The sequence below is a fragment of the Diabrotica undecimpunctata genome, chromosome 6 (genome assembly GCF_040954645.1).
Source record: "Diabrotica undecimpunctata isolate CICGRU chromosome 6, icDiaUnde3, whole genome shotgun sequence".
Lineage (NCBI taxonomy): Eukaryota > Metazoa > Arthropoda > Insecta > Coleoptera > Chrysomelidae > Diabrotica > Diabrotica undecimpunctata.
Genome location: NC_092808.1, coordinates 63,436,489 through 63,462,407, shown reverse-complemented (window position 1 = coordinate 63,462,407; position 25,919 = coordinate 63,436,489). Strand labels below are relative to the sequence as shown.

The following is a 25,919-nucleotide window of genomic DNA, read 5'->3' as shown; positions in this document are numbered from 1 at the left end:
ACTGAGCTACTCTAAAGTTTTCTTTGTAAAGGCCATGGTCTCCAGTCCATATGTAGTTACAGGCAAGATACATTTGTCATAATCTCTACGTTTTAGACACATTGGTATATCTTTATTCTTCAAGATAAAGCTTAACTTGCCGAAAGCTACCCAAGACAATTGTATGCGGCTTTTTATTTCGGCTATCTGGTTTTCTTTGCCGATTTTAATGGTATGTCCAAGATATATATAGTGATCTACATTTTCAAGATTGACGTTGTCAATAACAATATTAGTTTGTAAATTACTCATTATTTTTGTTTTTTGAAGGTTCATTTTAAGACCTATTTTACTTGACTGCTGATTTAAGTCCTTGAGCATTTGCTCCAGTTCCTTGATATCTGTACTAAATAATATTATGTCGTCCGCAAACCTCAAATGACTCAAACGTACACCATCAATGTTTAGACCTTTTTGCTCCCAGTCGAGCTGTTTAAATATATTTTCCAATGCTAAGGTAAAAAGCTTTGGTGAAATAGTATCACCTTGTCTAATACCTTTACTAAGACGCATTTTTTTCAGTTTTTTCGTCTTCATTGATTTTGATGTGGAATATGGCCTGTTCATAAATGTTTTTAATAAGTGTAGTATACAGTGAGTCTATTGGAGCATCCCTCAGGGCTGATAAAAAGGACCAAGTTTCAATACTATCGAAAGTCAATAAATGCCATATGTAGAGGTACGTTGTATTCTGTGGTTTTTTCTACCAGTGTTCTGATGGTTTGTAAGTGATCGTTAGTACCAAACCCATTTCTAAATCCATCCTGTTCAACCGGTTATGCGGTTGGTTATTATTCTTGTTAGCAATTTGTATAAGTGTAACAACAAACTTATAGGTCTGTAGTTTTCAATATTAGTAGTGTCTCCTTTCTTGTGTAAAAGTATTATTTCGGCGTTTTCCCACAGACTGGCTATTCTTTTTTCTGTTAGACACTTATTCAACAAAACTTCCACAATCTCTACAACGATGTTGCCGCCCATTTTTAACATTTCAGACCTTATAAGGTCCTCACCAGGAGTTTTTTTATTTTTCATTTGCTGTAAGGCATGTCTAATTTCCGAAAAAGTTATTTTTGGGAGAGTTTACTAGCCGACATTTAGAATTGTTCTATGGTCTGTTCCAGGGTTCTGTATAGTAGATGTATACAGATTCTCACAGAACGTTTGTATTTCCTTGATTATTTGAGTTTTTCCGTCACCGTATTTCCCTGCTGGTTTTTGATTTTAGTTATCTTTGATTTTCCTTTAGTTAAATTTGATTTCAATTACTCTCATGTTTCTATTGTTTTCGATGGTTTGCAATATTTGTTTTGTTTGATAGGCTCGCAAGTCTGACCTTATGCTCTTTTTAACTTTATTGTTGATAGCTTTATACTCTGGTGATTCTTTCGATGTTCTTCTTCTTTCTTCCATTAAATCCAGTGTTGTTTGTTTCAATTTCGTTTTTCTCGGATTTTTATTTTTACCACAGATCTTTTTTGCAGTTGATGTTATGTCATTTGTTGATTTTTGTATTATTTCAGTTATATCTTTCGTGTTGAATATTGGTAGAGGTCCTAGTCTCTTTTTTAGTTCACCTTGATATTCCTCTTGATTCATTTCGAGAGCTTCTGTTTGGTAATTTATCCTGTGTTAATAATTTTCTTCTATCGAATTTCGTATTTACTTCTATTCATACCCTAACTAATCGATGATCACTACCAGTGTTAACAGAATTTAATACAGTAACATCTTTAGCAATGTTTTTGAAGTTAGAGGTATAAAGTCAATTTCACGTTTTACTAGGTTTTACTACGTTTTTATTAGCCGTCTGGGCTGTGCACGTCCAGTTTCTCTGCACCTTTTTCTTGTAGAATGTGTTTAATTAGAATAGTTTTTCTTTGCTGAGGAAATTTGCGAGCATATCTCTCCTGCGATTTTTACTTCTCAGTCCAAAATTTCCAATATATTCGTTGTCGTTGTTATTTTCGTTCTTTCCTATTTTAGCCTTGAAATCTCCCGTAATTATTACGTAATATGTTTTCTCTAAGTTTCTGGCTCTTGTAAGGCCTTCATAAAGTTGTTCTACCTCTTCATCATCTGCAGAAGAAGTTGGTGCAAAACAGTGGATTAATGCTGTATCTACGATTTAGTTTTATTACCAGATAGATAACTCTAATAGAAATCACGTAAAATTTAGTTACCAAGTTTTCAATTCTCTTATGTACCAAAAAGCTTACGCCACCTATACCTTGGTTATTTCCTGAAATGTAATGGTACAAAATGTGCCCTGATTTTAGAGTCGTTTCTTCGCCTTTAAGCCTTGTCTCGCATAATCCTACTATGTCCCATTTTATGGTCTTAAGTTCTTCTTGCAACCCTTCTAGATTATCTTCTGTCCTCATCGTTCTGATGTTATATGTTCCGATGTGCATTCTGTGTGTACTAAGCGAATTCTTGCCTCCCCCAGATTCAACGAGGCAGACCCTTTTCTGAGTGCGGGATTTGGCATAACATACTCCACCCACCTGGGGACTGTTTCCGTTCGTTTTAGTATTCGCCATGTCTTTATAGTTGGAAGGATGAGTAGCCTAAAAACACCACGCTGGCTACACGTCCATTCTGGATCAGACGCTACTGTTTTGATTCTATATTAACCCTATAATCGAGGGTTGCCACTTCCTCCATACTGAAGCTCCGCTTTTCCGCCGTGGCTGCCGATGTGGACTTTATCCGTAACCCTGGACAGGGGACCATAAACAGGTACTAGTTTCCCGGGTCAGGAAACCCCCGGAATCTGCGGAGGGCAGGGATTGATTCATTTTCCCTGATAGGACTATCTTCAAGAATTTAAAGGGGTAACGGGTAACGGGTAGGAACTGTTTTTATATGTAGATTATATATGTCGTTTCACGTTTACTGGAAACAGTAACGAGATCATAACTAAAAGAATTGCCGAAACCAGGGATCGAACCAGGGACCTTTAGATCTTCAGTCTAACGCTCTCCCAACTGAGCTATTTCGGCTGATAATATGTACAACTAAACGGGCTCGGTCTTCGAAGAAATATAAAATTTTAGGGATCATGTACCTAAGTAAAAGTTTCATAAACTATATCTTAATCTTATTAATTATAATTGTTAATGTTAATTCTCATATCAGTGAAGTGAAGTATTAAAACCATACTTACAACTGTTTTAAGTGGATCTGTTTTGCTATTAGTATTGAATATTGATCCTGTAATATTTAATATAAATTTCTTGACGCTTTTATTTTAGTTAATTCGTTTAGTTTTATATATTATTTTAAGATCATATTTTAGCTTCTCGTCTGTCAAAAAATAACTAAATGAAACGTTCCATCATTACACTACTGTTTACATTATTTTTAGGCTGAAAATTTAATGAGCACTTGACACATTTTCTGAATTTTATTTCGAATTAAGTTGTATAAATACTGAAAGCAGTATAGAGATCATAACTAAAAGATTTGCCGAAACCAGGGATCGAACCAGGGACCTTCAGCGTGCGTTCATAACGAGGCACCGACCCTCGCTCGGGCCATGGGATGGTATCATTTAATCGATTTTCGGTAAAATAAATGCATTACATTAAATGCGAGCGTTCGCCGTCAGTGCTACGCTCAAGGTGAGGAGACGGTGCGATGGTCTCCGTTATGGCATTACTTTAAATGCGAGCGTTCGCCGTCAGTGCTACACTCTAGGCGAGGAGACGGTGCGATGATCCTTAGACCTTAGACTTAGGGTGCGTTCATAACGGAGACCATCGCATCGTCTCCTCGCCTAGAGCGTAGCACTGACGGCGAACGCTCGCATTTAAAGTAATGCATTTATTTTACCGAAAATCGATTAAATGATACTATCCCATGGCCCGAGCGAGGGTCGGCGCCTCGTTATGAACGCACGCTAACGCTCTCCCAACTGAACTATTTCGGCTGATAATAATATGTCCAACTAAACCAAAATTTTAGGGAGTATGTAAGTAAAACTTTGTTGAAATATATCTAAATCTTATTAATTACATTGGTTAATGTTAATTCTTATATTAGTGCTTTTTAAGTATTATTACCATACTTACAACTGATTTTAGTGCATCTGTTTTGCTATTAGTATTGAATATTGATCCTATAATATTTAATATAAATTTGTTGATGGTTTTATTTTAGTTAATTCGTTGAGTTTTATATATAATGCCAGGATCTTATTTTACCTGTCCAAAAAAGAACTAAATGAAACGGTCTATCATTAGATTACTGTCGACATTATCTTTAGACTGAGGATTTAATGAAGATTACATACATTTTCTGAATTTTATTTCGAATTAAGTTGTATAAATACTGGAAACAGTATAGAGATCATAACTAAAAGGTTTGCCGAAACCAGGGATCGAACCAGGGACCTTTAGATCTTCAGTCTAACGCTCTCCCAACTGAGCTATTTCGGCTGATAATAATATGTCTAACTAAACAGGGTCGGCTTTGGAAGAAATATAAAATTTTAGGGAGCATGTAAGTAAAAGTTTGTTGAAATATATCTAAATCTTATTAATTACATTGGTTAATGTTAGTTCTTATATTAGTGCTTTTTAAGTATTAAAACCATACTTACAACTGATTTTAGTGCATCTGTTTTGCTACTAGTATTGAACATTGATCCTATAATATTTAATATAAATTTGTTGGTGCATTTATTTTAGTTAATTCGTTGAGTTTTATACATATATAACGCCAAGATCTTATTTTACCTGTCAAAAAAGGAACTAAATAAAACGGTCAATCATTACATTACTGTCTACATTATCTTTAAGAAGAGAATTTAATGAAGATTAGATACATTTTCTGAATTTTCTGTTGAGTTAAGTTGTATAAATACTGGAAACAGTATATAGAGATCATAACTAAAAGATTTGCCGAAACCAGGGATCGAACCAGGGACCTTTAGATCTTCAGTCTAACGCTCTCCCAACTGAGCTATTTCGGCTGATAATAATATGTCCAACTAAACAGGGTCGGCTTTTGAAGAAACATAAAATTTTTGGGATCATGTAAGTAAAAGTTTATTGAACTATATCTTAATCTTATTAATAACATTGTATAAAGTTAATTCTTATATTGGTGCTTGTTAAGTATTTCAACCATACTTACAACTGTTTTTAGTAAATCTGTTTTGCTATTAGTATTAAACATTAATCCTATAATATTTAATATAAATTTGTTGACGCTGTTATTTTAGTTAATTCGTTTAGTTTTATATATATATATATATATATATATATATATATATATATATATATATATATATATATATATATATTATTGTGATATTTAAAGTCTTGGTGCGCCAAGCAATAATTAGCTAATTAATTTTTTTGATTAATTAAAATTATTTAAATGATATGATTATTACTCTATCACAATTTTAATTCTTTTATCTCAGGGTTAAATTCGTGCTTCAATATCTATGCTATTACATGTGAAAGGTAAGGTCCAGAGAATACCGGAATAATAAAAAACACATATGATCTAACACTATATATTGAAATAAAAATAATGAAATAATTCACACTCAAAAGTTTTCAATAAACAAATCTCATATAAGGATTCTCAAAATTTTGTTCTCCGTACGTGAACAATCAAAATTAATGGTACAAACAATATTAATTGAAATCTCAAAATCCCAAACTATTCTAACTCTCCTAATCAAAATATTTATATCCTTTCCAAATTACGTGTAAAAATTGTGTTATCAATAAAAGAAAAAAAAACTACAGAAACAAAATATCTCTCTCTGATGATGAGTGGTCCAAATCCTTGTTCCTTGTAGACTATATTATCTCCTCTCAACCGCTCCCTATGTAATCAGCAATCGTACAACAGATTGTTGCAAGTATATCGTCCTTAATGATCTCCTTCAAAAGCACAAATCATTCAAATTATGATAGCCTTTCTCCTCTCGATAAACTGAATCTCTCGTTGGCCCGAGTGAAAAATGACTCTTGGAATATCTTCTCTTTACGATAAACTGAATCTCTCGTTGGCCTGAACAGTGACTCTTGGAATATAAGTAGGAAAATATGACTTACAATATTTTGCTGCTCCAGCTTCTGTCAGATACACTAACTCCACAAAAACTCACTAACATTCAACACTACTGCTTGCTACTTCTCAGGAACCGCCAGAGAACAATCCTTGTTCCTCTTACAGATTTTGAAAACCAACTGATCTTTTTCTCTCTCCTCCTCAATCTCGCTAAACTTTTTCCTACATACTTATCCCACCTTTTTCAATCTCCGCCAATCAAAACTCGTCACAATTCCCCCATTTTTTCATTTCGATAACAAACAAATTTTTACCTATAATTATAAAATTTCCTAAAACTTATTTACAAATAATATTTTCTATAATTCTTAAAAACTAACAAAAACCTCTATTTAAAATCTCTTCTATTTGTCCCTAATCACTGCATTAATGTATTTTGGAAAACCCCGTTCAATTGTCTTTTTGTTTTCACTTAAAATTATGCGGGTCACTCAAGTATAACAAAGAAATAATTTATGCAAAGCTTACTTTTTGTTTGGTACAGGTAATTCAAGAAATTAATAACTCTCCTTCTTCGAAATGTTTGTTGGATATTATCCTACTTATCTGAATTATTTTAATGTTATTGAATTTTGAAATATTTTTAAACAAACCAATATTTTTCTCGATTTTACATATCATAACAAATCCCCGCCATTTGATCTGCCGAAAACTCTTTGTTAAATTTTAAAAATGACAAAAGTTTTCTAGGATCAAATTATTTCACTATGTTATTAAAATCTATTCATGATATTGATAGATGTCGTGAATGTTAAAAATACCCCGTATATTTCCTGTCTCTATGTGCGCTAATTCATAACTATTTACCCCATTTTCCGTATTGACCCTATATGGACCTTCAAATATCGGCATCAATTTAGCACAAATACCATTTTGTAAATTCGACACCCTCAGTGCCTTCACTAAGACTTTATCTCCTTTCTGGAATTTGATCGGCCTTCTTCTTCGGGTTCTCTCTTGTCTTTGGAGATATTTCTCTCCACTTCGTCTCAATCTTCTTTGAACCAACTCGATCACTTCTTCGTATTGTCTGGGGGCGGTGTCTTCCCACGGTCTTGTAGGCATTGTTCCTTTCATTATATATAAAGGCGTCTCTTTGGTAACCGTATTTGGAGCACAATTCAAATAGGTCTCGATCTCAAACACTTTTCTGTCCCAATGTCGATGATGTTCTTCCGCGGCAATTCGTAGAAATTTTGTGACTTCTTGTATAAAACGCTCCGATGGGTTGCTCTGTGGATGACGGATGCTTATAAATTTTGTATCGATGCCCCTCTCTCTTAATTCCCTTTTAAAACGTTCGTTCCTAAAATATGTCGCATTGTCCAATAAAATATTGTCTGGTCTTTCCACCGTTTCTATAAAATTGTCTATCTTCCTAAGTATTTCAATTCCTTTTGTGGTTCTGCATGCGTACAATTTAACATATTTTGAGAAAAGATCCACCATAACTAATATGTGTTTATTCCTTTGAGTTGTTGGTATCAAATCGCTCAACATATCAATAGCAACAATATCCAGTTTCTTCCGAGCTACGACGTTTTTTGTGACGTTTTCATTTTTAAAGTTCCTACTTTTACACTTTTGGCATGTCACACAATTTCGAGTCACCTCTTTGGCTATTGTATAGTCCTGTCGACAAATGTAGTTCTCCCTGAACATAAGCCACACCTTTCTACTTCCAATATGTCCGTTGTCACAGTGTAACTTTAAAAAAACTTCTTTTGCCATTTGCTCCGTGATTACATAGAGTTCTTTACCATCGACCCTCTTAAAATATAGGTTATTTTCTTGTTCAGCCCTTTGCTTTTCTCTTTCATTCAATTCTTCCTGATTTTCCCTGATTTTGGCCAACGAAAATAAGCCTGCTTCTTCTCTCATTATGTTCATGCCTACGTGGAGAGTTTTGTGATCCTCTTTGCGGAATTGTTCATCTCTCGTCAACGCATCAGCCAAAATATTGTCCGTTCCTTTGATATATTTAAATTCAAAATCATATTCTTGGAGTAAAAGAATGCCCCTATGAATTCTATTATTTACCAACCTATTTTTCATTATGTGTATCAACGCTGCGTGGTCCGTTTCAATGGTGAATCTTGCCCCAAGTAGGTAAAAACGTAATTTGTTTACACAAAATAACACACTGGCAAACTCTAATTCAGTAACGCTGTATTTTCTCTCATACGTTTTGGTTACACGGGAAACAAAACATATTGGCACCTCTATATCGTCTTGTATCTGTGATAACACCCCTGCAAATTTTTTTATGGAAGCATCGGTCCTGAGAATGAAAGGTTGCTCATATCTTGGGTGGTGCACTCTTACAGCTGTGGAAAACGCTCCTTTTAAATTTTTGAAAGCGATTTCTTGTTCCGTTCCCCATTTCCATCTGACATTTTTCTTAAGTAATGCTATTAGCGGTATTTCTTTTGTACTGAGGTCTGGTATTAACTTTTTGAAATAGTTTACCATTCCTAAAAATCCCCGCAAAGTTTTTAAATTGGTTGGCCTAGGGTAGTTGTTTATGACTTCAATTCTATCTTCTGCAAGACAAATCCCTTTTGTGTCTAATTTGAATCCTAAATACAATACCTCTTTTTGGAAAAACTGACACTTTTGAATATTTAATTTTAATCCGGCTTGATCAAGTTCTTCGAGAACAGTATGAATATGTCGTAGATGGCTTGTTATATCCGGTGAGAAAATAAATAAATCATCTATGTAATGTACAACAAATTCTCCATGCCTATTTAAAATTGTGTGTAATGCGCGAACCAAAGCAGCGCATGCACTTTGTAGTCCAAATGGTACTACCCTAAATCGGTACACCACTCCGTCGATAGAAAAAGCGGTATAATTTCGACACTTTTCTGCCAAAGGTATTAACCAAAAACTGTGTTTCAAATCGATTTTGGAGAAAATGTGTGATCCTGTGATTCGTCCAAAAATGGCTTCTATGTTCAAAGGCGCTTCGTATTGCGCGATTGTGTGCGAATTAATGTTTCTTGCATCTAAACATAATCGCAAATCACCACTTGATTTTTTTACGCATACTATCGGGTTGATATATGGAGAGTCACATCTTTCGATCACCTTGTCTTTGATCATATTTTCAATTTCCTGTCCGACGCTTTGCCGGTATTTATACGGGATTGGATATGTTTTCGATTTAAAATTTTCTAAGTTTTTAACTTTAAAAGAATGTTCATAATTTTTAGCCACTCGGCTTTCTTCATTAATAAGATCTCCATAATTTTCTAAAATCTTCTCTATTTCCTTCTCCATGTTTTCTCCACATATTATTTTTCTTTCATCCTCAGTTTGTTCACATGTGTTCACTGTCCGTATTACTTCTTCACAAAATTCTGGATTCTCGTCCATAATTGCCATTTCTTCTCTGTCCTCTTCCGTTATTTCTTCTGTTATTTTTTCTTTATCTTTAATTTCTATCTGGTATTCCGAGCACCATGTTTCGGCTCCTTCCATTTTTCTGCTTATAACTTCCTTTTTTTCCTGCTTTCTTTTCGAACTCTTCTTCTTTTTTTTATTCTCTTTTCCTCTTCGGATTGATTTTTTTCTTGAGCTTTCGATTTATCCTCTACCGTCATATTGATTTCTTTATGTTTTTCTTGTCCATTTATCCTTTCAGAAAATTTTCTCCTATCTGTCTCCTTTTCTTCTTCTATGTTGTCTGGTTCTGCTCTGATTTCCAGTTGATTTTCCGAAAAATTGATGGTGATATGTTTTTCACTCAATTCATCAATTCCCGCTATCATATCATGATTTAGATCTTCGATCACCACACATTGCATAATATAGAATTTGTCTCCCACTCTGATCCGTACTCCTAAACCTTCGTTTACTGTCGTCAATTTTTTATTATTTGCACCCACTAAAGCAACCCTCGGAATCTTATACACAAATCTGTCCATATTTAATTCTTTTACTAGTTTTTTATTGATTAACGAAATTTCCGATCCAGAATCAATCAGAATTTTAATCGCTTTATGTTTTATAAATGCATCTAAAAATATTAGATTGGAATTAGAATTTTGTTTTTCGTTTCCCGCCAACTGTATAAACTCTCTCGGGTGACAAAATATACCGGAGAGTTTTTTACTTTTGTTTAGTGGATGCCTTATTGAAAATCTTGTCTGGATTCATTGAATACTTCTTCTTCCTCCTTTTCTATTGCCACATGATTCATCTCTCTTCTGTTTTGTCGTTGGAATCTCTGATTATTTCTATCGTCCCTTTGTTCGTTCGTATTCCTATTCGGAGGATTTTGTGCATCTCTATTCCTGTTGTGATTTTCATTTGTTCTATTTTGTGTATCATTCCGGTTATCGTAATTTTGTTGTCTATTGTAATTATTGTAATTTCTCGGCCTATATTCGTTTGTTGATCTGGTATGTCGGTTTCTCTGGTCATAATTTGATGAATACCTTCTTTCCGGTCCATTATATTGGTCATGTTGTCTTCTATTTCTCACTTCTTTTCTTTTCGCTTCTTTTAATTGAAGGAATTGGCACAAACTATCAATATCTTGATAGTTTTTCAAAATCACGTGATCTTCCAACGTTTCCTCAAAATGTCTGCTGATCATTTCTACCAGCTGTTCGGTAGAATATTTGTATTCTAGATATTTTGAATTGTTATATATCTGCAAAGCATATCTTTCTTCAGATATTCCCATTTTTTCGTGATATTTTCCATTCTGTAGCTCTTGGTTGATTTCTCTCTGTTTATTTTTCCCCCAGAAATAGTTGAGAAATTTATTTTCAAAATCTGTCCAATTTTCAAACTCATCTTCCTTGCTTTCATACCATAACGCTGCTCCTTCTTTCAAATGGTTTCTAATTGTTTCTTTGCAATCGTCAAAATATCTAATATGTTGTAATTTGGTTTTCAAATTTTTGACAAACGGTACTGGGTGTGTTTTCCGAATATCCCCGCCAAATTGTATTTTCGCCTCGCTTGTTCCATGGATGATAACTTCTTTTCTCTCTACCCCTCTTAGTTCAATTTCTGCCATTTGTTTTTCATTTTGCTTTAATCTTCTTTCTACTTCCTTCCTGTCTTCTTGTAGCGCATTTTCAAATTTTATTTCTAATCCCTCCAAATTATCTTTAATTCTCATTTCTTGTTCTTTCATATTATTTTTAATTTCATTAATCTCTTCTATTTGTTGTATCAGTTCTTTCTTTATCCCCTCAACACATCCTTTAATTTCCTGTTCATAGTTTTCCAGACGCTGCTCTATATTTCTCATTGTTTGTTTTGTTTCCCGTTGGTTTTCTTGTTGATTTCTATCCATTTTATCCATTTTCTTTGATGTTTCATTTTGGTTTTTCTCTATTGTTTGTGTCTGTATTTGCATTAGTTGTAATATTTTCTCTATTCCTGATAATTCTTTTTTCTCCTCAACTATTGTAACATTTCCTTCATTATCCGATCCTTCTTCAACAATTGTTTCCTCTTCTCTGTTATCCTCCTTCCTTTCTTGCATTTTGCTTTGACTCCTTGTGGTCGACATGTTGTTTCTTTTTGTTAATGTTTTTGTCCCCGCCAAATGTGAAATTTTACAACACTCTATATGTTTCAGAACACGACAATATTTCTCCCCAAATGTATTAAATTTTCACGACAAATATCAAATATGCAATCAGTAAAATTCAAATAATTCAAAATAAATATCAAATGTACGATTGGTAAAGAAAATAAAATCAAATAATTCAATAGCAGTAAATATCCACTAACTACGATCAATCAATAAATCAAATTTATATTCCCTGGAAAAATTGTCAAAATACTTTCAAATTCAAATTCCCTCAATGTTATATGTTTTTATCTCTGGATCACCTGTACTTATTCCAGATCTCTTTCCCTTCCTTCAAATGTAAAGCTGCGATATTTTCAAGCCCCACGTTGGGCGCCAGTTATTGTGATATTTAAAGTCTTGGTGCGCCAAGCAATAATTAGCTAATTAATTTTTTTGATTAATTAAAATTATTTAAATGATATGATTATTACTCTATCACAATTTTAATTCTTTTATCTCAGGGTTAAATTCGTGCTTCAATATCTATGCTATTACATGTGAAAGGTAAGGTCCAGAGAATACCGGAATAATAAAAAACACATATGATCTAACACTATATATTGAAATAAAAATAATGAAATAATTCACACTCAAAAGTTTTCAATAAACAAATCTCATATAAGGATTCTCAAAATTTTGTTCTCCGTACGTGAACAATCAAAATTAATGGTACAAACAATATTAATTGAAATCTCAAAATCCCAAACTATTCTAACTCTCCTAATCAAAATATTTATATCCTTTCCAAATTACGTGTAAAAATTGTGTTATCAATAAAAGAAAAAAAAAACTGCAGAAACAAAATATCTCTCTCTGATGATGAGTGGTCCAAATCCTTGTTCCTTGTAGACTATATTATCTCCTCTCAACCGCTCCCTATGTAATCAGCAATCGTACAACAGATTGTTGCAAGTATATCGTCCTTAATGATCTCCTTCAAAAGCACAAATCATTCAAATTATGATAGCCTTTCTCCTCTCGATAAACTGAATCTCTCGTTGGCCCGAGTGAAAAATGACTCTTGGAATATCTTCTCTTTACGATAAACTGAATCTCTCGTTGGCCTGAACAGTGACTCTTGGAATATAAGTAGGAAAATATGACTTACAATATTTTGCTGCTCCAGCTTCTGTCAGATACACTAACTCCACAAAAACTCACTAACATTCAACACTACTGCTTGCTACTTCTCAGGAACCGCCAGAGAACAATCCTTGTTCCTCTTACAGATTTTGAAAACCAACTGATCTTTTTCTCTCTCCTCCTCAATCTCGCTAAACTTTTTCCTACATACTTATCCCACCTTTTTCAATCTCCGCCAATCAAAACTCGTCACAATTCCCCCATTTTTTCATTTCGATAACAAACAAATTTTTACCTATAATTATAAAATTTCCTAAAACTTATTTACAAATAATATTTTCTATAATTCTTAAAAACTAACAAAAACCTCTATCTAAAATCTCTTCTATTTGTCCCTAATCACTGCATTAATGTATTTTGGAAAACCCCGTTCAATTGTCTTTTTGTTTTCACTTAAAATTATGCGGGTCACTCAAGTATAACAAAGAAATAATTTATGCAAAGCTTACTTTTTGTTTGGTACAGGTAATTCAAGAAATTAATAACTCTCCTTCTTCGAAATGTTTGTTGGATATTATCCTACTTATCTGAATTATTTTAATGTTATTGAATTTTGAAATATTTTTAAACAAACCAATATTTTTCTCGATTTTACATATCATAACAATATATATATATATACAAAAAAAGAACAAAATGAAACGGTCCATCATTACATTACTGTCTACATTATCTATAGCTATAGGCTGAGAATTTAATGTAGATTAGACACATTTTCTGAATTTTCTTTTGAGTTAAGTTGTATAAATACTGTAAACAGTATAGATATTATAACTAAAAGATTTGCCGAAACCAGGGATCGAACCAGGGACCTTTAGATCTTCAGTCTAACGCTCTCCCAACTGAGCTATTTCGGCTGATAATAATATGTCCAACTAAACAGGGACGGCCTTTGAAAAACTACATAATTTTAGGGATTATGTAAGAAAGTGTTTGACAAACGATATCTTAAGTTTATTAATTACATTTGTTAATGTTAATTCTCAAACGATTAATGTATTATGCATTTTAGTGCTTTTTAAGTATTAAAACCACACTTACAACTATTTTTAGTTGATCTTTTTTGTTAGTAGTATTGAATATTGGTCCTATAATCTTTAATATTAATTTGTTGATGATTTTGTTTTAGTTATTGCGTTTAGTTTTATATATAATTTTAAAATCATATTTTAGCTTTTTCCCTGTAAAAAAACCCAACTTAATGAAACGGTTCATCATTATGTTACTGTCTACATTATTTTTAGGCCGAACATTTAATGAGGATAAGACACATTTTCTGGATTTTCTTTTTAGTTGTATAAATACTGGAAATTGTATCGAGATCATAACTAAAAGGTATGCCGAAACCAGCGATCGAACCAGGGACCTTTAGATCTTTAGTCTAACGTTATCCCAACTGAGCTATTTTGGCTGATAATATGTTCAACTAAACAGGGTTGGTCAACGACAGACACAGACCAGTAACCGGTACCACGACAAATACATCGTGGGTATATTACCTGTCCAAGGATGAATTACATCAGCCCCAGTATTGGCGTGCCATGATTTTTCAAAGATCTCGGAGCAATGAAAAGAACCGGAAATGGAATAAGAACCAAACATATAGAAACAGAATAGTATCCGAATAGGAACCTCGCCCAAATAGAAACCAAATAAGAACCGAATATCAACCGAATCCGAATAGAAACCGAATAAAAATCGAATAGGAACCGCATAGCAGCAGTCCATTTGGGAATGACAAAAACCGTTTGCTGAATATCGCAAAAATACTACTACTGGCCTAAGATGCTTAAACAAATGGCCCACTATGATAGAAACTGTAGGCAGTACCTTGAGTATAAATCGTCGCAGATACAACCAACATGAAAAATGCAACCATCTACTGTAGAAAAGCGTTGGAACACTGTTCGACTTGATTTATTGGGGCCATTCGCAAGATCTACAAAAGGGAACATTTTCTAGACAGTCATCCAATACCTTTTACGAAATGTGTTATCGCTCAACCGATAAAGATCATACCGTTAAAATCTTCACACCATAAAAAAATGTATGTTACATTTTTGTTTTGCAAAGAGAAGGAGGCGTAACGATGCCATGCCAGCGCTCGTTGCCGGCTTGCCATCTTTCTATATCCACGCATTCCCACCGACAACATAATATCACCATACCATATCACTATCATCGATGAGCGCTGGGGATGAAACACCGGCAAAGGTATAAAACGCCGTTTTATAACGACAACAAACCGAGGTTAATCCGGAGAACTGATCTGGTAAGAGCTCCTACCCCTGGTCTTTAAGTGTTGATCAAAGGTTCAACCGCCTATTCCATCTGCAATCCAGTATTGATCGATCGCTTCTGCTCCTTATAGAGCAATGATCGATGGGCCCCCTCTAACCTAGACCAAGTATTGATTAGTCTTTCCTGGTTTTTGGGATACATACCTATTCACCAATTATCCTCATCCATCCAAATATAACCAATATTTATTTTCCGCAGGTATCAACAGCAAACCGCAGCTCCGTCGATTTTATTTACTAGGATTCGTATTTTTATGTTATTGTACATAATATATAGAAGTTAATTTCATTTTTACTATTTACTTGAATATATTTTTATTTAGATTAAACTTGTATTTTATTGAGACTGGTGTCTTATAGAGCTACCCGTCACAATATTACCACTAACACTAAAAAAAATGCCCGGAAATCTACCAGAAAATAGATTCAAGAATCGTCCTACACACTACATATATGTACAGATTAACTGTCATGTCAGCCGAAATAGCTCAGTTGGGAGAGCGTTAGACTGAAGATCTAAAGGTCCCTGGTTCGATCCCGGGTTTCGGCAAAATTTTTAATTTTTTGTTTACGTAAATCAAAATTCATTGGAAATATTGACACCTGCTAAGGTTGATTTAATTTTTTATTACTGACAGATATCTATGTATTTTATTTTCAACTTGTCAGAATAGTAATATTTGACATTTATAAAATGAGTACTTTTACGCGTACATCTGCAATATTTTTATTGCTATTTGTAAGTTTTTACGTTATATCGCTTTCCACATATACATATATTACATCACTACCTCACTTATCGAAAAACACAATATCAAGAGAAAATAAAATACGAGTGAAAAGAATCGCATCTAACGATTATCAGTTAAAGGATGAACTATTGACGACAAATCGGAATACAATAAACAACATTGATTACAGTAATGGTATAACTAAACCTAATATTCCAAATACAACACCAACAACAAATATGGTTACTTTAAATAAATGCTGTGCAGATAAAGAGTATTTGAACGAGAACTATGAGTGTCAAGATGGAGACGAACATATTTCATCAGGAGAACTTCTAAACAAGATTTCTAATTATTTTGAAAATGTATCAATGGAACAAAATTACATAAATCCGAATTTAGTAAATCTGAAATATAATTATATTTTGCATTTGCGAAATGAAGACGCATTTGGTAAGAAAAAAAAATCACATACTTACACTATATACTGTGCTTCTTTTAATAATATCGTCTGTTACTATAATAAGCTATATCTTTCGCGCAGCAGTTTCCAAAACTACAATTGCCATTTGGATCGCCAGCCTTCGAAAGAAGACGGCGCCATGAGAAAATGAGATTTAATAGGATACTAAATGTTATGTTCTCAAATGGAACTGTCAGATAGATCTTTTATATCGGTAACACCATTCCTCCGAATTCACCATTTGAACCGAGCCCGAAGTGGCAAATCTAGACTTACCTGGGGGAGGGGGGTTGGTGATCTGGTGAACTTCCAATGAAACACCAATCAAAATACATAAAAATCATTACCAAACTACATAAAAGGCATAAATAATATCTTTTGTCTGCCTGTGGTTTAAGTTTCGTGTCAGCCAATATATTTTTATTTTCACCAATTTTTTTATTTGATTTTGGACCTTGTTGGGTGGGGGAGTTTCCCCATTTCTTTCCCCCCGTCTATGAGCCACTGGTGTGTCAACAAGATTGTAGCACTGCATATATTCCTATCATTTTTATTTTTACACATTATTTTTTGTACACATCATTTATCGACAACAAAATTTTTGGCCATTTTAATGAAAAAGCACAAAATTTAGAAAAACTCACGATTGAAGATTACGGATATATATTACGAGATCGATAACACGAGTCATGCTGAAAAACATAAGAGGGTCATTTGTTTATTAACTTGTGAAGATGAAAGAAAGGTATTGTCGAACCGATAATAAGTTAGGTAGTTGAAGGATCGACCTAAGAAACCATTGATGTCACAAGATGTCACAAGAAAATATCTTCACAACAGTATTAAGTAAATGTTTGACAAATTAAAGGGATTAAATACTTTGGGTTGCATGCAAGTACACATGACACGTACCGTAGTAGCGATCAATTATTGTTAACACCAAATTTTTTCTCTCTAATATTCATAACAATACGGCAGTAAACTTATCTATCAATATAATTAGCGGAAGTGACTAATCTATGCAGGATAGTAACATTTATGTTCATTTCATGGATATATATTACAAGTCTTGTTGAACTATGCTTGTTCTTTGTTGATCCGTCATCTGAATATACGACCACGCCAGCCTACAGACCGCTATATTTACATGGTTACATTTGGTGATTTTTGATCCCTTTTAAGCTTAGTAAGTAAATAAAGTAAAAATAGTTATAATGATCGAAAATACACATAGTAGATAGGAATCACAGGAAGAACATGAGAATAGAAAAATAATCAAAAAATTAGTTCAGATTGATCAAGAATGAAACTTTGAGTTGACTATTAACATTATTCATTTAAAATGAATGGTTCTTATGACGCCGAATAGAATAATAAAACAACCTATGAATTAAAAACAACCATGTTTCAGAAAGATCATCAGAAGTATGTATGTCAGCTCCTTGTCAGATTTATAAAATATATGACTGTAAATTAACGTCCACAGAAAAGTAAAAAAATTTTTTTTAGGATTTTTTAGTTACAAATGAAACATATTTTACAGAATAAAATATATCTTATGCTAGAAGTGATGTTGATTTTTGCAATGTTTAATCTTCTTAAATCGTTTTAGCCCTGATTTGGCCCTCCTCAAATAGAAGTCACCGTTATGCCTTTAATCGAAAAGAACTCTTTTTAAACGAGTTCATCCATATTAACAACACGCGATTGGTGACCTCTGTTTCTCCACAATCCTATTGTGTAGATATAATTTCACCGGGAAAGTAAGTAACCAGAAATATAGTATAAAAAAATCTTACATTCAGATATTTTTAAGTTAGTAATTGTAAATGTACAACCTAAATGTTAATTTGAAATGCTATATTTTCTATATTTTTATTACCCATATTAACCTTTAATGTCCCAAACATCGAAAATTAGGAAAATTATTATTTTGCTGACAAAAGAGATGCTGATCTTTATCCATCAGTCCTTCTTCCCACATAGTCAAGTTCCACTTTAGTTCGGCAATTCGTTGGATGATGTCGTAAATTTAGAATCTTCGACGTACTTTCTCTTTTTTAATTCTATCACACACTGATTTTTATAAAATATTTCTTTTTCCATATAATTGAAATGTGTTATTAAATTAAGTTTAATACTTAATGAACCCTTCCCGAATAAACTGAATAAATCTTCTGACAATCTTTATCTTTTCAGTTTTTCGCATCTCCCAATCTGTGTTCTGTTTTAGGCTTTTTATATTACGAGTATAGTAAAAGTAAGAAATATAGTAGAATAGTAGAATGCCTTAAGAGCGGAATGTTTAATCCATTCTCTGTTTACAACGGCCAGTTCGCACAGACTACAGACTGAATCGGTCTGTGCGAAGCATTTTTAGTTGGGGAGTAGTTATTATGAGAGTGTAGGTGTATGCGCTAAAATTTAGTTATTTTGAGCAGTAAAATTTTTAATTGAAATTTTAAGCAATATTATTGAAGCAATAAAATACCTACAATACAAATAATAATAAGGAGATTGGAAACAACTGCTGTGAGAAAACTCTTCAAAATTGGATAATGAAAATGGGCTTTAAATTTAAAACAATCAATAAACATCAAGCAGTTATGACAAGCCAAAAAATAGCTGATAGATGCAATATATACCTAGAACAAATTACTAAATATAGGCAAGAAAATAGTTAAGAAAGGATGGACAGGTGGTTCAAACATGTGCCTATCAAAAATGCCCGCAAATAAAGGATCACGGCTAATTATTGTACATTGCGGAAAAAGTAAGGGATGGGTTCCGAATGCTTTAAAATTATGTGGAAATAAAATAGAGGTTTGTAACGTTGACTAACACAAGGGTATGGAAGCTGATATTTTTTATGATTGGTTTGAAAACTCACCGATCTCAAGCTTTTAGCTAAACAGTGTAATATCAACACTTTCTATCTTTCCGGACAGCTCACTAAGATACCAAATACATATTGAAAGAAAGCTGAACTGCAAAGCTTTTTAATGAAACATGATTTGTATTCGAAGGTTTCTATACAAAATAACAACTTATTGAAGATCTATACATGAAGCAATTTAACCAAATTATACGCTCTAGAGAGTATTGGCGAAAAGCATTGACACACTATATTCAGACTTCCCCCTATTTTTGTGGTTTTAATTATATAGAGTTAATTTGTGGACGATTAAAACCAAGTATAAGGCGTGCAAATACATGTCCTAAATTTGATACAAAGGTAATTGATATATTTAAAACAGAAATATCTAATATGACCAAAGAAGACATGCAGAAAAGAATCGCCAAAGTGATCAAAGTTAAAGAATACTATAAGAAGATTGGGCACTTCCAGATTAATGGCGGAAATAAATTTATTAAAGAATTGAATGATGATAGTGACGCAGAAAATACGGAAGAAGGAGAAAATGAATTAAGTGTATCAGTATTTTAAGTGATAATTTAGTAAAAAAAGAGCAGGGACATGCTTGCGTTTTTTGCTGAGTTTTAAAAATTTTGAACTGTATACTTACGTTAATTTTAGAGTTAACAATGTTTTTTTAAAGTTCTTATACTAACAATAATTCTAACAATAACAAGAGTAATTGCAAAAGCTATTCTACATCAGTTGTCAATGCAAGCATGCAGTGAGAGATAGTCCCTGTAGAGTTAAATGTAAATAAAAAATGGTCAAATATACCTAATTACAAAATAAATATTTTTAATTAGATATTTATTTACCAGAAAAAAACATCCGCCGCACTATAGCTTAATGCGGAACTGTCAAAACCTGCAGATCTGACATTCTACTAATTTGATACTTTTATACTATAGATGAGTATATTTTCGAACTCATTTGTATTAAGATTTTAAATATTTTAAAATCAATGTTTTGCAAACTAATATATTTTTCTTTTTAGACATTTGGTCACTTTTGTTAATCCCTGTACAGAAAAAATATGCATACAAAAATGTTGTCCTAAAGGATTTTATTATAACATACCTGATAAATTATGCGTTGTTGATCCCGCATTTACCAATTTTAAACCAACATTTTACGTAAAGAATCAGAAAATTGAAAAACAACCACAATATTATGTTTTAAACAAGAATTTTACATGCTCTGATAATGATTTCATGCAAAAAATGCAAATGGAACGATTGGAAGGTTCAATATATATACAGGAAGATGGGTCACTTATGACTTTTCAGGGTGCAATACAAGAAGACTCTTATAATATCACTGAGTAAGTTATTATTCATATCTCCTCAACTAATTTAAACACTATTGATTGTAATTGAAGATAAATCCTTTACTAAAAGAAAAAAAAAGTTAGTCAGATAGCCTGGCGGGCCACGCACACAAAACGGAATAACTTTATTGTGAATGATCTAGTCTAGTGAATCGATGATTTAAGCAATAGATGATTGCGGCTCAATATTACTCAGTACTAGTGTGTACTAATGTTAACCTTTTTAACTTAATATACAATGCAAAATTAATATCTCTCAAATAAAACAGATACTAATAGTATCTGATTCAAAAATTAATACCAACTTATACGCTTCGAATCGTCTTTTTTGATGGTCAATGTTTCTGAAGCGTAGGTAGCGTTAGAAAGTATTAATGCTTGAACATGGTGTATTTTGTAATTTCAGTGTTCTTTCACATTCTTGTGAGTTTGACTGTTGCCGATCTGGCTATTGTGATGCGTCGACGGACCTCGTCTTTGCAACCTCTACTGTTAGTAATGACGGAGCCTAAATTAAATTGTACCAGTTCGTACCCTGCCATGTTATTTTTGTTTGGTTATTTCTGTTTCTATCGACAATCATTACTTTAATTTTTTGTATATTTATTTTCAAACCATATTCCGTCATCAGCATTTCGTATATTCTTGATTTTTCTTCTGCCTATAGTTGCTTCACCTTGCCATTCCTCAAAAACTTAAGGCATTATATGTTCACTATATATATATTGAATAGAATGAGGGATATTAAAGATATCTTCCGAACTCCAGATTTCAACTTGAAGTTTTTCGAAACGACGTTGTTAACTCTTACATTAGCGATATTATTTACATGCAGTTCTTGTAATAAATACATTAGATGTTTTGCGTACTCATTTCCCTAAGTATATCCCATTTTACGTTATCGAAGGCCTTGGAGAAGTCAAAAAAGCACAAATATGTTTACTATATTAAACTCACGGGATTTTTCGATAATTTGGCTATTATTCAAAATATGTCCTCTTGTTTCCCTACCTAAGACGAATCCGCATTGTTCTTGGGAAATCTGGGCTAAAATAATTGATTTTGGTCTTTCATTAATAATGATGAGGAGTACTTTGTTGTAATCTGTGGGTGAACCTTTTTTATGTATGGGAATAACAGTGAGCTGGTCTATTATTGGAGACATTTATTAATTCCTTTGTTATTATGGTTACATGTTAACTATGTTCAATTCAGTAAAGTCATTACGGATCGTTAGTTTGCTTTAACACTATAGTGTTTTACTAATTGCTCTGATTTAGTATACCCAAATTAATTTCAATATAATTATGTGCAGAAGTAATTTACTATTTAGCCTGGGAGATGTCGAATTACGATATTCCTTTTCTTTAAGACTTTTTGCAATTTCATTCTTCTTCAAGAGTACCTTTTTCATTAGTGAATATTGGCCACAATTTTCTTAAACTCCATGCGGTTTTGTGGTGTTCTTAGAAGTGTATATGAATTGAATCACGTCCAATCACCGATGTACTTCAACCAGGAATACTGCTAACAGTCAGGTCCTCCAAGGCCCTCTATTTTTTCTACTATTATTAGATTTAGGAGCTTATATCTCTTGTGTCGAGACATATATCCTAGGATTGTTATATTTCTCATCTTGATTAATGTTAGCAGTTATCTGCTTTTGGCCCATTCTTCTAAAAACTTAGTTTTTGTGAAGTAATTATTAAAGTAAGTATTTTGTGGTTTAGACAATGGACAATGATTTTAGCTGTAGTCGAGTTAATTTTCAGGCCGAGATCTTCGCCTCCTCTGGTTAGCTTGTTTTGTAGAAGTTAGAGAGATCTTCTGCGCTATCTGTTAACACCGTTATGTCGTTAGCTTATCTTATATCAGATACATACCAATTTCATTAACTATTGTGTATACTCGATACGTTGTTGAGGGGTTTCCACGATAGCCGAAGTGGTAAGCTAGAATATTTTTTGGTAACATAAAAACATATTTTAACAAATTTATTTTATTACAGTTACTGTCTTGACCAAGTTTACGATGGAAGTTTAGAAAACACTGTAATCGGCGGTTTTATTTGTCAAGTTATAAAAGAAAACCCAGGGCACCTTAACCTTAACCAAACCATTTATGATACTATGGAGCCAAGATTACGTAAACAACAAAAACTAGATGATTTAGACATATTAAGAAGCTGCTGCAATATCCCAACATTCATTTTTATTGAATTAATAGGGTGTATATTGGCAGCGATTTTATTCTTAAATTAAATTTTTTCTATTCACTGATTATTCATTAGTATATAAAGAATTATTACTTGGTTATTATATTTTCCGACAACTCTAGAAATATAAACAAGTTAGAACAATTTTGTTTTCACTGACCTATACAGAGGGATATTTTCGGTTTTTGTAATTCCATACAAACTATCATAGAATAAAATGTTTAACAATAGAACCTAGGACTTTTATAATTTATTTTAAATTTTAAATTATTTGTTTTTAAATATAAATTAGTTTTTTTTTTAAAGAAAAATTGGTAAAAAATATTATGTATTAACATAATGTAGTTAATAGGGAAGACTTGATGTTGATTAAATATGAATATAAAAAAGACTAAATATATGACAGAAAATATAAACACATACAAACAACTGGAAACCTAAATTTCAAAGAACAATAATCAAACAACAGAAATGATCCAGGATTGAAATAGCAACGAATGAATTTGTATAAATGAAAACAATTCTCTGCAATAAATACCTTAGATGCGACCTTAGTTCTGATATGTTAAATGTTTTCGATGCAACAATATAGAATTAAATTTAGACACTTGAAAGAATACAATTGCAGTCATTTAAAATGTATATTCGAAGTATGCTTAGAAGAGCATGGATGCAAAAGAAAGCAAACATAAGGAATATTGGCAGAAGTGTCATAGTTGGAAAAATTAGGAAATTGGTATTAATGTAGTCAAGTGGAACTTTTCCGAGCAACGGTAGATAGAGTGAAGATAGTGATGATGATATCCAACCTCCGATTCGAAGACGGCACTTAAAGAAAACAAAAATTATGTTTAAATCACGTTTACATACTAGAACATCTATTGGAAAAGAAAAACCCAGTAACAAAAATATAGATATGGTTGTTGTAAACCTAAAAGACGAAAAAAATGAAGCGTTCATTAAAACGAAACGATGTTTGTAGGGAACTTTAATGTAGCAAAAAATCTCTTTCAGGAAAGAAATGGAAATGCCAGTGATGATAACCAATAATGCTAAGATCTGAATGACATAATGAGAAAGTAACTGCAGAAATATCTTAAAGCAGGTCCTAAAAACTAAGAAAAAGAAGAACAGTAGTTGAATAAGCAAATGAACCTAATTTCTTGCAGTTGACTTCCTGTTAAATATAAAAAAACGTCTATATACATCTATGATTAGTGTGAAGTACTGACATACAATTACTAAACTGTAATATTCTTGAACATATACAGCTGTAATAATTTTAATTAATTTAAAAAATAAAATAAAAAATATATTTCTTGTACTATACCAAAGTTTGGTAGCTATAGAAGGATATGATACTATTCCGAACCCTTTAGGTGTACAAGGAAGCTTACAGAGACAGTACTGCATTTAAGCAACTTTAAACATCGACTCAAATTCACAAAAATGTATAAAACAATATGTTATTACGTGATAGCTTTAAATGCGCGACACAACAAAACCAATCCATCCATTATTTAAAGAATTATATGCAAGCATTAACTTTTACGATCCCGGCACTGATTCTTGTCAAGAATCTTGACCCAATTGCGAGAGTGCAACCGTAACGATCAATGGACACCGCACCAATATTTACTATTATAGGCTGATATCGACATATAGGTAAGAGAAATCGTTACAGATGAGGTCTTACCGCTATCATTATGGATCGAACACTTTTTTCTCCTCACTCTACGAGATTCTTTTATTATTTCATGTGATATCTTTACCTATTTGGTCGCGTTATTGTTTTTTTACAGATTGTATCTGTTAAATTATTATTTTGGAGTGAGTGGTGTGCGGTTTTTATTGTTTTTATCTTCATTCTTTGCAGAGATGGCATTGTGAAATCGACTTTTTTGTTTTATTGATAGGTATTGAGAACGGAGAGTGGTCGCATTCCACTTTTATCTCGTAATTTAAATGGCTAGAAAATGCCACTATATATTTGTGAATATATGTCCAACAGCAACTATAAATAATTTACTTTCAATGGTACACAGCTATGTGATCATTACTAAAACACCTTACGTATAACCAAAGTTTGTTAAATTATACAATTATTGTATATGAAACCTTCTTCTTTTATTGCCTTATTTCTTCAACTTCATAAAAACAGGAAAATATTTTTAGAAATATTTTAAAAACATAAATACATTTCCTTAAATCTTGTTATTTCAGTTTCTAGTTTGAGATTTTGGTGAATCATCTCCTAAATCAAATATTTGAAAATAGCAAGCATGAAAAAAATATTAAACCTATAGGTTAGGTGTAAATTGGGAAGCGATTATCCAACATAAAACTTTAAATGACGAAGTCTGTTCCAAAATATATATTATAAAGAGAAATCCTATAATTTTATAAAGTGGACACTTTTATTTTTAAAAAGCAATATCAGTGTTGACATAGGTTTCTCATCTTTCCCTATTCTGTAGGTTCTATACATATACGAAGTTTGTATTCAGCAATTTCTCCACTTAATCTTAACACATTTATCCTTCAGTTTGGAATCTAATAATTATTCTTGACTAATGATCTTCCTTGGACCATTAGATTCTCCTTATTGTGTGTACTAGTGTATCACCAACGGAGTCTAATATACTTGTAAATACGAAGCTAAAGATGCCGTGAGTTGTAAACCTCTTCAAAAATTGATGTGTTTGTCCTTCTTGTTGTCCAATGCATTCGAAGTTCTAACACCTCATCTTAAATTTGCAAATTATTCTCCAATAGGCTGTCCAATAGACCACCTTGTAGGTCTATTGGAAAATATCAGAATATTTTTTGCTAAATTCCTCCCCTTTCGGATTTTAATTGGGTCAAGTTATCCGGTTTATCTGAATACGTCGTCGATTTTTCTATTTACAATACCATTTGTTATTGACTGCACTTCTTAGATGTAGTCTCAAATTATCGACAACATCATATCTGGTAATATTTCGATTACCCATCCTGTTTTGTTCTTGCTCTGCCGACAATAATTAATTTTGTATTAGCAAGAGGTATCAATTCTTAATCTATGTTCTTTTACAAACTTCCAT

At 32.6% G+C, this 25,919-nt stretch overlaps 2 protein-coding genes and 6 non-coding genes across 8 annotated transcripts in view; 2 read left to right on the top strand and 6 right to left on the bottom strand.

Moving 5' to 3' along the window:
- The window catches only part of LOC140443470 (uncharacterized), a 175,133-nt gene that overhangs the window by 45,982 nt on the left and 103,232 nt on the right, over positions 1-25,919 (bottom strand). The window lies entirely within an intron of this gene.
- On the bottom strand, positions 2,972-3,044 carry TRNAF-GAA (transfer RNA phenylalanine (anticodon GAA)). The gene has a single exon. It is a non-coding gene; the product is annotated as a tRNA-Phe (tRNA).
- TRNAF-GAA (transfer RNA phenylalanine (anticodon GAA)) lies at positions 4,409-4,481 on the bottom strand. Its single transcript has one exon. It is a non-coding gene; the product is annotated as a tRNA-Phe (tRNA).
- TRNAF-GAA (transfer RNA phenylalanine (anticodon GAA)) lies at positions 4,945-5,017 on the bottom strand. Its single transcript has one exon. It is a non-coding gene; the product is annotated as a tRNA-Phe (tRNA).
- TRNAF-GAA (transfer RNA phenylalanine (anticodon GAA)) lies at positions 13,665-13,737 on the bottom strand. The gene has a single exon. It is a non-coding gene; the product is annotated as a tRNA-Phe (tRNA).
- TRNAF-AAA (transfer RNA phenylalanine (anticodon AAA)) lies at positions 14,219-14,291 on the bottom strand. The gene has a single exon. It is a non-coding gene; the product is annotated as a tRNA-Phe (tRNA).
- On the top strand, positions 15,658-15,730 carry TRNAF-GAA (transfer RNA phenylalanine (anticodon GAA)). The gene has a single exon. It is a non-coding gene; the product is annotated as a tRNA-Phe (tRNA).
- LOC140442669 (uncharacterized) lies at positions 15,826-23,031 on the top strand. The gene is made up of 4 exons (XM_072533661.1): positions 15,826-16,364; positions 17,987-18,137; positions 20,289-20,615; positions 22,630-23,031. The coding sequence occupies exons 1-4, from the start codon at positions 15,875-15,877 to the stop codon at positions 22,880-22,882; spliced, it is 1,221 nt and encodes a 406-aa protein (XP_072389762.1). The 5' UTR covers positions 15,826-15,874; the 3' UTR covers positions 22,883-23,031.

What these genes read in the sequence shown, in the direction of transcription:
- LOC140442669 (XM_072533661.1), top strand. Translation starts at nt 15,875, where the DNA reads ATGAGTACTTTTACGCGTACATCTGCAATATTTTTATTGCTATTTGTA. An exon ending in GATATAATTTCACCGGGAAA is followed by an intron (nt 18,138 to 20,288) that starts GTAAGTAACCAG and finishes TTTTCTTTTTAG; the next exon opens with ACATTTGGTCACTTTTGTTA. An exon ending in GACTCTTATAATATCACTGA is followed by an intron (nt 20,616 to 22,629) that starts GTAAGTTATTAT and finishes ATTTTATTACAG; the next exon opens with TTACTGTCTTGACCAAGTTT.